General features: G+C 37.9%; 1 protein-coding gene across 4 annotated transcripts in view; it reads left to right on the forward strand.

Moving 5' to 3' along the window:
- Positions 1-12,632, forward strand: part of IQCE (IQ motif containing E) — a 101,325-nt gene that overhangs the window by 1,725 nt on the left and 86,968 nt on the right. For 3 of the 4 annotated variants that reach the window (XM_072597695.1, XM_072597694.1, XM_072597701.1), the window contains exon 2: positions 5,066-5,193. The exons of the other annotated variant lie outside the window; for it this stretch is intronic. In XM_072597695.1, the coding sequence (XP_072453796.1) occupies positions 5,068-5,193 (126 nt within the window). In that variant the 5' untranslated portion in view covers positions 5,066-5,067. The remainder of the gene's footprint in view (positions 1-5,065; positions 5,194-12,632) is intronic. 4 annotated transcript variants of the gene reach the window in all.

A 12,632-nucleotide genomic window follows, 5' to 3' on the forward strand; every position in this document is an offset into this window, starting at 1 on the left:
GGTCATACCATTTAAAGCTGTAAGGGACCTTAGAGAGGAGAGAATCTAACGCCCTATCAGAAATAAAAATGAGCCAGGCAGTTGTTTTTTGTGGTGTAGTGGAAAGGGTGTTGGGCCTACTGGCACAGATTTGCGGGAGTTTGCGAGTTGGGGTCTTCTGGTCTACCCCATACAGGAACGCTGTGCCCAGTATCACTTCTGCTGAAAGACCTCCAAGGATAGGGGTCCTATAAGTTGGGGGGAGGGGGAGGGAGGGCCTATTCCACTTGTAGAAAGAGCCAATTGTTGGGAAATTTCTTCTGACATCAAGCCTCTGAAACTTCCCTCCATTCTGACCTTTGGGGCCAGACACAGCAAGTCTGATCTCTCTCACAAAGAGCATCACTTCTGCCTTCCACATTAGGCAGCCCTTCATAAACCTAAGCAGTAGCTAATATGTCCCGCCCTCTTCTTCTTCTCCAGGGTAAACATCCCCAGGCCTTCAACTGATCCTCCTAAGATCATAGATTTAGAGTTGGAAGGAATTTGGAGCTCATGCACCATCTAATTCAACTCCTCCATTTTATAGATGAGACAGCTGAGGCCCACCCAAAATTGAAACGACTTGCCCTAGGTCACACAACAAGTATGTGACAGAGAGGGATCAGAATGCAAGTTCTCTGTCCAACTGAACGTCCTTCTTAAACCATAGTATTCAGTACTGAATGCAATACTGCAAATAATGTCTGATTAGGAAAGAGAGGACACAAATGCAACTGTCCCCTCCCTATTCCTAGAAGCTATGTGCCTCTTCATGTAGTTTCAGATTAGCACCTTGATAACTTATATTGAGCTAGGAATCCACTGGAGCCGCCACATCTTTTTCAGAACTGCTATCTAACCATGTCCTTTCCATCTTATACTTATAAATCTGGCTTTTTTTTTGTACACAAGTGTAAGACTTTACATTCATCCTTAATGAGTTTCATTTTTATTGGATTCATCCTAGTTCTAGTCTGGCAAAATCCTTTGGGGTTGTGGCTCTGTAATCCAGTGTATTAGGTATCCCTTCTTGTTTGAGATCAGCTGCAGATTTGATGAGCATCTCATGTCTTCTATGTCTTTAAATTCATTGATAAAAAAATATTAAACAGGGCTGAGCACAGATGTCTTAGTCTTGAAGGCAGTAGATTTATCGGAATCTCGACTGCAACACTTAGGTGATCATGAGTAATCCACTTAACCTCAGTTTTCTCACCTGTAAAATAATCATAATACCTGTTTCTCTTCCTCCCTCATCTGATTTATGAAGACAGTGCTTTTATTCATTGCTTCACGGTTTAGTTCTTATGAAGTCTTTTTTTTTTATCACATATTAGACTGCAGCTGTGGAAATTTTCAGAACTGTTCATTGAGATCAATATTTATTTGAAAAAAAGAAATCCTTCTGGAGAATCAACCAAAGTATTTTTTTCAGCCCAGTAGTTGAATGGGTTTAAGTCTGCTTGCACTGGCTGTGCCTTCATAACTTAATGGAAATGTAATGACTTGTACTAAATAGATCACTCTGAAATATGATTTGAGGAGACTTGTTCAGTTGTGTCTCACTCTTCTTGACTCCATGAACAGACCCTTCTATCCTCCTCTATCTCCCAAAAATCTGTTAAAGCTTATGTTCACTGATTCCATAACATTATCTCTCCATCTTGTCCTCTAGGAAGATCACACCTAATTTTTATAACTGTCTGCTTGTTTGTGGATCTTTGTATTTTAATGTGACATAATGATCTACAAAGCTACTAAGTCATCACAGTAATATTATCGTTCAACTCTGGGGTATGGATAGAAAAGTATTTTTTAAAATGTTATGTAAATCTCGAAAGGAATAGGGATCAGACCCATTTTTTGATTGTGCAGGGATTTTACCAGGTGAGGAAATCCTTTTACCAATGCACATCAACATGTTTTCTGCAATTTATAAAAAGCAGATATGGTGCTAGCTAGTAAAGACACTGTGGAATTTGAAGCCCAAGAACCAGAGTCCAGATCCTGAATCATTTGTAATCTGGGTGACCTTTGGGAAATTGATTAACTTTTCTGGGTCCTCACTTTCCTCATGTAAAATGAGGGGTTAAACTAGATGATTTCTTTCCAACCCTAAATCTATAGTCCTCTGGCATATCCTAAATAGAACGAAAACTTTTTGAAGGCAGAGACTATGTTATTTTCGTGCCTTCATCCCCAACACCTATCAAAATGCCTTGCTTTTAGAAGTCACATAACCTAAATGTTTGTTGAATTGTTGAATTTAATTGCAAATGCTCAATAAACTCAAGAGAAAAATCTGAAACTAAATTATTATAACATCATAGGAAAATGGCCACTGGGTGGTGCTATTGCTCCACCTTCACGCTCAGACTATTTTTACTAGAAGGAAAGGGCTTTGAGGTTAACTAGGCTAATTCAACTGATTGGGTTTAGTGACCTCTCAACTCTCTGACACTGTTGACAATATCGTCCTCCTGGGTACTCCACACTCCTTGTGTGTTGGTGACCTTGTCTGATCGCTTCTACTTGTAGCTGACATTTACATCATGCTTTTTAGTTTAGAAAATACGTAACACATCTGATCTTGAGGAAGTGCTGCTTGGCTTACAGGGGCTTAGGATACTCTACTACTACCTGTTCTGTACCCAGGCATCTGGTTTGGATTCAGTTTAGTTCTGGAGGATCCTGCTTCTAATGAGAGGGGGTTAGACTCCCTTTTCTCACACTCATATGCTTATTAAATCCCCCTATCCTGGCACAGGGATGATTTATTTATATCTCAGGTTATGACTTGTATTTAGGTCTTGCCAAAAAGAGGGAGTAAAAAGAGATACTTAATTTATATGACCTGGGTATAGGAGAGGTCATTTATTCCTATATATGCAAGAAATGCTAAGAAAAAAATATTAAAACACTAGAAGCACAAATTAACAGAACACAATTCAGTAATTTAACTTTTAGATACTGGCACAGTTAACCGGGAGGCTAAAACTCAGATCTCCTCAGAATATAAATCAGTCTTCCGGACAACTGACTAGCCAGTTTACATTTCAACTTGGCACTGTCCAAACAAACCATTTCTAGTATGTTTGCTGATAAAACAGCCAGTCTTAGGCCAGTCCTCTTGTCAACGACCATCCACTACTAATTTCTAACCCTATGAGACCCAGGACTTCCAGACCTGTGGAGCTCCAAGGGTCACTTCCAATCCTGACCATGTCCATCTTGAATTTGCTGCTCAAGTCACCTATTCAAGAAAAGGAAACAAAAAAGGGCAGCCTAAATGTAGTCTCTGCAAATTCCTGTGCTTTAACTGTGATGTGCTTGTGGCCCCACAGTGGCTGGGGTATGAGAATGGGTTCCTTGCTCCCTGGGATCTGACACTCCAAAGCTGGAGGGGAAGGGAAAGGTGAGTGGGCAGGATACTCCTTTTTATAACATCCATTGAGTCATGGTCAGCAATTCTGACTACACAGTATAGCTGGACACAGTCTCCATCCCACCCCTCACACCCCAGTCATTCCACCTCCTCCATTTTCCATGGTCATCCAGACCTAGAAATGACAAATGAACATGTTCCATGGGGGGCAGGGGTAGAGGGGAGACACACATACATTATCTTCTCTGAACCTTTCAACAGCCTTGTGAGATAGGAACTATAGATATTGTTATCTTCATTTTACAGATGAGCAAACTGAAGCTTTTGATCACAGAGTTAGTAAGTATCAGAAGTAGAATTTGTTGTATAGTGGAAAGAGTGCTGAACTTGGAGTCAGGAGGGACCTGGGTTAGAATCCTGCACTTGACACATGTATTACTTTTGGCAAGTCACTTAACAACCTCTCCGAGCCTCAGTTTCTCTCACCTATAAAATGGGGATAATAATAGAACCTATCCCTCAGGGTCGTTGTGAGGATCAAATGAGATATAAGGCTTTAAAGAGCTTTGCAAAAGTCATATATAAATATTAGCTATTGAATAGAGGTCTTCCTGACACCAAATACAACAATCTATCTACCGCTCCATATTGCTTCTCAATTTGGCATTGTTTTTAAATGAATTTTATCATTATCTTTTATTTTTACATCATCTGCATTTCCCCATGTATCTGTCCCTCCTTCTCCTCCTAGAGAGCCATATCCTAAAACAGAGAAAAAAAAAGTTCGACAAAACTAAGGTGGGGCCTGATTTTTCCATGTTCCCTACCCATAGCCCCCCGCCTCTGCAAAGAAGTGTGGGAAGTGCCTTCTCATAGGTCTCCTCTGCAGCCAAACTTGGTCATTATAAGGTTGAAGTATTCAGTTTAAATGCTTTTATTGCTTTGTTCTTTCCAATTTACATTGCTGGAGTCATTGTGTATATGATTTTCCTGATTCTACATTTTTCAGTTTGCATCCATTTCTATGTCTTCCCATACTTCTCCATATTTATCATATAGCAGCACTTTTTGTAAAGGCAAAGAACTGCAAACAAAGTAGATGCCTCTTGATGGAGGTACAGTTAAAGAAATTACGAAACATGAATATGATGAATTATTATCCCCTTCGCACACTTGCACACTGCATTCCTTTAACTTCTCAATTGGCTTCTCTTGTTTTATTGCAGTTGCCAGCATTTCTAGAGCTATGTCCCATAACAGAGGGAAAAATAGGTACCCCTGATTTATTCCTATATTTATCAGAAAAGCTTCTATTATTTCCCCCTTAAATATAATGCTTGCTTTAGTAAATAAAAATGCTTGGTTTTATTTAGATACTTTTTATAATATTAAAAAATCTATGCTTATTTTTTGTAGATTTTTTAGCATAAGTTATATTTTGTCAATGGCACTTTTTGCATCTATTAATATAATCATGTGGTGCTAGCTATTTTTGTTTTTTAATATGATTGTTATTTTCCTAATGTTGAATTTTCCTTGGATAGTATAAATCTAACCTGATGATAGTGAATGATTTTTTTGATAAATTACTGTTAGTCTTATTAGGATTTTATTTAAAATTTTTGAATTGATATTCATTAATGATATTGGTTTCTTAAGATATGGAGATTAGGAAACAAGCATGCCTTTCCCAACCAGGGAGGAAGGGAGGAATCCCCAGCCTTAAGTCTCTCCCTCTGGATGATCTCAACAAGACAGGATCTACCCTTACAGGGTTCATGGCTCAGGTACTGTTGATGCTATCCCATTTTTACTTCCTTGGTGAGGACTCTGCTTTCCCAGTCTCCCAATCCAGCTTCCCAGGGAACCATCTGCACTATTTCCCTCCTGTTCACCTCTCTTCCTCCTTTTTAGATGCTTTGAGGCTATGGTTTCTGCCCTTCAGGACAGGAAGTCTCATCTTTCAATCATAGTCTGATCCTATTGAGTCCACATGATACTTAATCTTTTAAGGGTTGAGAGAAACACTGGGGATTTATATCCTGCCTAGCAGACATTGATACAGTTTGAGAGGTTCTGGAACCCCCCCCAAAAAACTCGAGTACTAGACAGGGTTCTCTGGAATGAATTCTTGGAATCAAGCAGTCTATAAGTCAAGGCAGTAAAGGTTTATTGTAATGCCAATATGGTGGGCAGAGCTTCTTAAGGAACTTGCAGCTTAACAGGAATGATGCTAAAGCTTATATAGGAAACATGGTGGATTACCTGGCAGATTTGCTAATTAGGCAATCACTTACAATCTTGGTCACTGGTGTCATTCACTACTGGAAACCAGGGGAAGGGGTATTTCAGGGGTGTATTTTTGGTCTGTTATGTCTGTAGCAAGATAGTTTTGAGAGTTGATGTCTATAGTTTGACCTCTGGATTGAATTTGATAACTTTGGGAATCAATACATGATAATTCTGTGGTTACAAGATAGTGCTGTCTTCACAAGAGAATTTCTTCAGAGGTTAGCTTGTTCTTGTGATGGGGAAAGATAGTTTGTCTTACAGGGGTCCACTCATGAGTAATTGTGGGGAATATGGTATTCAAATTCCAGAATTCCCAGAGGAGAAAATATTGCAAGCAGCCAGAAAGAAACAATTTGAGTATTGTGAAAATACAATCAGGATAATACAAGATCTAGCAGCTTCTACCTTAAGGGACTGAAGGACTTGGAATATGAGAGAAGATGCCCCTAAGTTTATGTCATTCTTATTGTATGTTCTCAGTAAAAATCCCTTTTATAATAGCTAACTGATGTCAGCAGGTTGATTCTAAATTGAGGGAAGCACACCAGATGGGGGTTCAAGAAAAAAAAAACATTAAAAAAATGATCAAGTAACTTTAAAAAATAGAGCTAGAGGGTGAACTCTTATCCAAATGGGGACAGATGCAACAAAAATAGATAAATTGGATAATATCAACTTCATGAAAGTGAAAACTTTTGCATGAACAAAATGGACACAATTTGGATAAAATGGAAAGCAAGTGACTGGGAAAAATCTTTGTTATCAAATAACTTTTAATAAGGGGCTGCTATCTAAGACTTATAGGTAACTAAAGTATATATATGATTATGAGGCATTCCCCAATATTGTCAAAGGATATGAACCAACAATTCTCAATAGAATTACAGATTATTAACAATTATATGAAAGAATGCTGCAAATCACTAGTGTTTAATGGGAGTGACTGACTGATGAGACTAGCCAAAGAGGGCCCAATCCCTGAAGTTACTTTGAGAATATACAATCATATACAATATCTCCCTGCCTTGCTTCAACTCAGCAGCCTTGGTGAACCTACTTCCAGCTATGAATGACTGAGGGGATGATGCTTTGTGAAGTTTACTAACTAGCTTCAGAGCCTTAAAGACTGAAAAGTCCAGAACTCAGTTCAACTCATCTGGATAGGGGTGAGGCAACAGGTTCTATCTCCCACCAGACTATCATGTGTCTGTGAATGCCTGGCGCCTGTGTTTCTTTTTGTGTTTACTCTTTTCTAGTCATAGGTGAATAACTATCCGGAAATACAGTTGACGAGGTCCTGACCTTGGAAGTTTTTTTTAATTAATTATTTTTAGTTTTCAAAATTCATTTCCACAAGATTTTGTGGTCCAAATTTTCTCCCCATCTCTCCACTCCCCCCTACCCTACACTATCCCCTTTCCCCTTAACTTTCATGTAGGGTAAGATACCCAATTGTATATTATTCCCTCCTTAAGCCAGATCTGATGAGAGTAAGGTTCACTCATTCCCTCTCACCTCCCTCCTCTTCTCCTCCATTTAGAAACCTTTTTCTTGCTACTTTTATATGAGATAATTTACTCCATTCTAATCTCTCCCTTTCTTCTCCCAATATATTCCTCTTTCACCCCTTAATTTTATTTTTTAGATATCATCCCTTCATAGTCAACTCATTCTGTGCCATCTATCTATCTAATCTATCTATATTTCCTCCAACTATCCTAATACTGAGAAAGGTCTCATGAGTTTAAATATTATCTTTCCATGTAGGAATGTCAACAACTCAACTTTAATAAGTCCCTTATGATTTCTCTTTCCTGTTTACCTTTTCATGCTACTCTTGATTTTTGTATTTGAAAGTCAAATTTTCTATTCAGCTCAGTCAGGGCTTTTCTCAAGAATGCTTAAAAGGCCTCTATTTCATTGAATGCCCATTTTTCCCCCTGAAGTATTATACCCAGTTTTGCTGGGTAGATGATTCTGGGTTTTAATCCTAGTTCCTCTGACCTATGGAATATCATAGTCCAAGCCCTTCAATTCCTTAATGTAGAGCTACTATATTTTGTGTTATCCTGATTGTAGTTCCACAATACTTGAATTGCTTCTTTCTGGCTGCTTGCCATATTTTCTCCTTGACTTGGGAACTCTGGAATTTGGTTACAATATTCCAAGGAGTTTTCCTTTTGGGATCTTTTTCAAGAGGTGATTGGTGGATTCTTTCAATTTCTATTTTACCATCTGGTAAATATATCAGGCAAGTATATCAGGGCAATTATCCTTGATAATTTCTTGAAAGATGATGTCTAGATTCTTTTTTTGATCATGGCTTTCAGGTAGTCCAATAATTTTTATATTATCTCTCCTGGATCTATTTTCCAGGTCAGTTGTTTTTCCAATGAGATATTTCACACTGTCTTCTATTTTTTTTCATTCTTTTGGTTCTGTTTTATAATTTCTTGATTTCTCATAAAGTCATTAGCTTCTATTTGCTCCATTCTAATTTTTCAATATATAATTTATTTATTTTTCAGTTCTTAACATTCACTTCCACAAGAATTTGAATTCAAAATTTTCTCCTCATCTTTCCCCATCCCCCACCCCAGGACAGCATGCACTCCATCCACCCCTTCCTCCAGTTTGTCCTCCCTTCTTTTACCCACCCTTCTTCCATCCCCCTTCCTCTCTATTTTCCTGTAGGGCAAAATAGATTTCTATACTCCATTGCCTGTGTATTTTAATTTCCAGCTGCATGCTAAAACAATTTTTAACATTCATTCTTAAAGCTTCGAGTTCCATATTCTCTCCCTCCCTCCACACCCGCCCTCACTGAGAAAACAAGTAATTCAATATAGGTCATACATGTGTAACAATGCAAAGCACTTCCATAATAGTTATGTTATAAAAGACTAACCACATTTCCCTCTGTCCTATCCTGCCCTTCATTTACTCAATTCTCTCCCTTGGCCGGTCCTCCCACATTAGTGTTTGCTTCTGATTATCCCTTTCCCCAATTTGCTGTCCCTTCTATTATCTTTCCTTTCCTATCCCCTTCCCCCTTGCCTTCCTGGTAAAATAGATTTCCATATCAAATTGAGTGTGTTATTCCCTCCTTAAGCCAAATCCCATGAGAGTAAAGTTCAATTATTTCCTTTTATCTCCCTCCTCTTCCCCTCCATTGTAAAAGCTCTTTCTTCCTTCTTTTATGTGAGATGATTTGCTACATTCTACCTCTCCCTTTCTCTTACTCCTAGTACATCCCATTCAACAGTAAATTTTATTTTTTTTTATTAGGTGTTCTCCCTTTATATTCAGCTCACCCTGCGCCCTCTGTCTATATATAACATATATGTATATATACAAACATATGCACACATACACATATATACCTATGTACATATAGATACCTATACATGCATAATATACACATACATACATACTCACACACACCTGCATATGTATACACATATATATGTGTGTGTGCACATGTGTGTATATTCCCTCTAACTACCCTAATACTGAAAAAAGTCTCATGAGTTTCAAATAACATCTTTCCATGTAGGAATATAAACAGTTCAATTTTAATGAGCTCCTTAAGGCTTCTCTTTCCTGTTTACCTTTTCATGTTTCTCTTGATTCTTGTATTTGAAAGTCAATTTTCTATTCAGCTCTGGTCTTTTCAACGAGAATGCTTGGAAGGCCTCTATTTCATTGAAATTCCATTTATTCCCCTTAAGTATTATAACTCAGTTTTGCTGGGGAGGTGATTCTTGGTTTTAATCCGATCTCCTTTGACCTCTGGAATATCATAGTCCAAGTCCTTCAATCCCTTAGCGTAGAATCTGCTAAATCCTGTGTTATCCTGATTGTATTTCTACAATGCTTGAATTGTTTCTTTTTGACTGCTTGTAATATTTTCTCCTTGACTTGGGAACTCTGGAATTTGGCTACAATATTCCTAGGAGTTTTCCTTTTGAGATCTCTTTCAGGAGGTGATCAGTGAATTCTTTTCATAACTATTTTGCCCTCTAGCTCTGGAATATCAGGGCAATTTTACTTGATAATTTCTTGGAAGACGATATCTAGGCTCTTTTTTTGATCATAGTTTTCAATAATTTTTAAATAATTTTTAAATTCTCTCTCCTGGATATATTTTTGAGGTCAGTTGTTTTTTCAGTGAGATATTTCACATTGTCTTCTTTTTTTTTCATTCTTTTGGTTTTGTTTTATAATTTCTTGGTTTCTCATGAAGTCATTAGCTTTCATCTGTTTCATTCTAATTTTTAAAGAATCATTTTCTTCAGTGAGCTTTTGAACCTCCTTTTCCAGTTGACTGATTCTGCATTTTAAGGCATTCTTCTCCTCATTGGCTTTTTGGACCTCTTTTGCCATTTGGGTTACTATTTTTTAAAGTGTTATTTTCTTCAGCATTTTTTGGGGTCTCCTTTAGCAAGCTGTTGACTTGTTTTTCATGGTTTTCTTGCATCACTCTCATTTCTCTTCCCAATTTTTCCTCTACTTCTCTTACTTGATTTTCAAAATTCTTTTTGAGCTCTTCTTTGGCCTGAAACCAATTCATATTTTTCTTAGAGCCTTTTGATGTAGGAGCGTTGACTTTGCTGTCTTCTTCTGGCTGTATGTTTTGATCTTCTTTATCACCAAAGTAAGATTCTATAGTCTGAGGATTTTTTACAGTTTGCTCATCTTTCCAGCCAAATACTTGACTTTTTAAATTCTTTGTCAAGGTAGTCCTCTGCTTCCAGTGAGGGTGGATGTGGGTGTACTGTTCCAGGCTTCAGGGGTTTTGTATTAGTTGATTGATCCCTGTCTGTGGGCCCAGAGCTCTGGAAGCAGCCACCACTGCTGTTGCTGCTGCTGCCACCAACTCCCCCACCTCCCCCACTCTGGTTCAAGGGCTGGACCCCAGCTAAACTGGGCTCCTCTTTCACCCAGGTCCCACAGAGTTTTTCCACTGACCTTCTATGCTGTCTCTGGTATTTGTGGATTGAGAAGTCTGGAAGCTGCCAGTGATTCAGCCCAGTGCTATATAACCTTCCTGTTGACCTTCCAGGCTGTGTTGGGCTGAAGATTTGTTTCAATCCATCATTTTGTGGGTTCTGCACTTCTAGAATTTGTTTAGAGTCATTTTTTACAGGTATTTGGAAGCGTTTGGGGGAGAGCACAAGCAAGTCCCTGCTTTTACTCCACCATCTTGGCTCTGCTCCTTCCCTCCCTTGGAAGTTCTAAAAGGCCAGACAACTATCTGAAATCTCACACACAACCAGAGCTGGTAACAAGAAGCACTGGAGCTGGGAGCAACAATGATTGAGTTCAGTGAAGAACCAACCCTACAATCCATCAAGCTGAACCTTAAAACCTTAAGGGGAACAGCAGACATTGCTTTCTGGCAACCCAATCTGTCAGTTCAAGTTAGGGTTGGAAGAGTGAGTCCAGAAGAACATGGCACTAATAACAGAAAGGCAAATCAAAATAATGAATTTCATCTCATAACAAGCAAACTAGCAAAAATGTGAAGAGGTAATGTTCAGAGAAGTTGTGGAAAGATAGGAACACTTTTAATGCCCTGTTGTTGGAGAAGAAAACTGATACAACCATTCTGAGAGGAAAAACATTATAATTATATGAAGAAAGTGACTAAAATGTTCAAAAGGGCATGTACTCTAACCCTGAGAATCAATTGTTAGGCTTATATACTAAGGAGGTCAGTGATAAAAAGAAAGATCTCATTTGCACCAAGATTTCTGGAAGTCCTCTTCTTTATATTTATAAAGAACTGAAACAAAGTTGATGCCTATCAATTGTGGAATGTCTAAATATGTTATGGTATAGGAATATAATGGAATATTACTGTGCTGTTAGACATGATGAATATGATCAATACAGAGAAATGTGAGAACACATATGAATTGATGAAAAGTCAAGTCAGAGAAAGCAAGAATTACTACTTTCTAAATATCTGTGGAACTATAAATGAAAAGAACAAAGCAAATTAAAATGAAGGCTTTGAAGTTACAAAGACCAGGCTTGACACCGAAAGAGTTATGTTTCTTCTCCATTTTTTGCAGAGCTGGGGGACTATGAGTATGGAACACACAAAATAATATCAGACTTTTCCTTCTGTTGGTTAGTTTTGCCAAACTGTTTTTTCCCCTCTTTTTTATTCTAAGAGAGAGCTTTCCAGGAGCCCTGACTACTAAGAGGAAGTATAGAAAAAGTGATACAAAAACAACCTATAAATAAAAAATATATCTAGGGAAGGTTTCAAGAAGGAGGTGTCACCTAGGCTGGGCCTTGGAGAAAGAGAAGAACTGAATAGGTGGAATTCAGTTTGAGGAGGGTTGTTTTATCCCAGGCATAGGTCACAGTATGTATAAATGAATGAAGGTAGAAAAGGATAGGATGAGATTGAGGTGTTAATGGTGACTTTTGGTGGAACATAGGATAAATAAAGAGATGCAAGGAAAAGTAAAGTTGGAAAGTAGGATGGAGGCAGATTTTGGTCGACCTCGAATACCCGCTTGTATTTTATTCAGTAGGCATAGGGAGCCTCTAAGCAGAGGAGTGATACAATCCACTCAAATACTTTCATTTTACTTTATTTTTAAAAGTTTTATTGTCATTTAAAAATATAACATTTCATAATATTCTCTGCCCCAACCTTTCTTAAAATAATAATAATAAAGTTAACTAGAACCAACCAATGTAGCAACATATATCCATATATTTTCCACAGTCAGCATATTTCTGCTCTAATAACATAAGGAGCAGTATTTCATAATCTGGAATCAACGTTCTTCTTTGCATTTAGGCTGAGTTACGCAGCTCATTTGGGTTGATTTCATTTACATAATTATTGCTGTGTATATAACATTATTTTAGTTGTGATTACTTCACTCTTCACATCTATGTATACCTATGG

The sequence above is a fragment of the Notamacropus eugenii genome, chromosome 3 (genome assembly GCF_028372415.1).
Source record: "Notamacropus eugenii isolate mMacEug1 chromosome 3, mMacEug1.pri_v2, whole genome shotgun sequence".
Lineage (NCBI taxonomy): Eukaryota > Metazoa > Chordata > Mammalia > Diprotodontia > Macropodidae > Notamacropus > Notamacropus eugenii.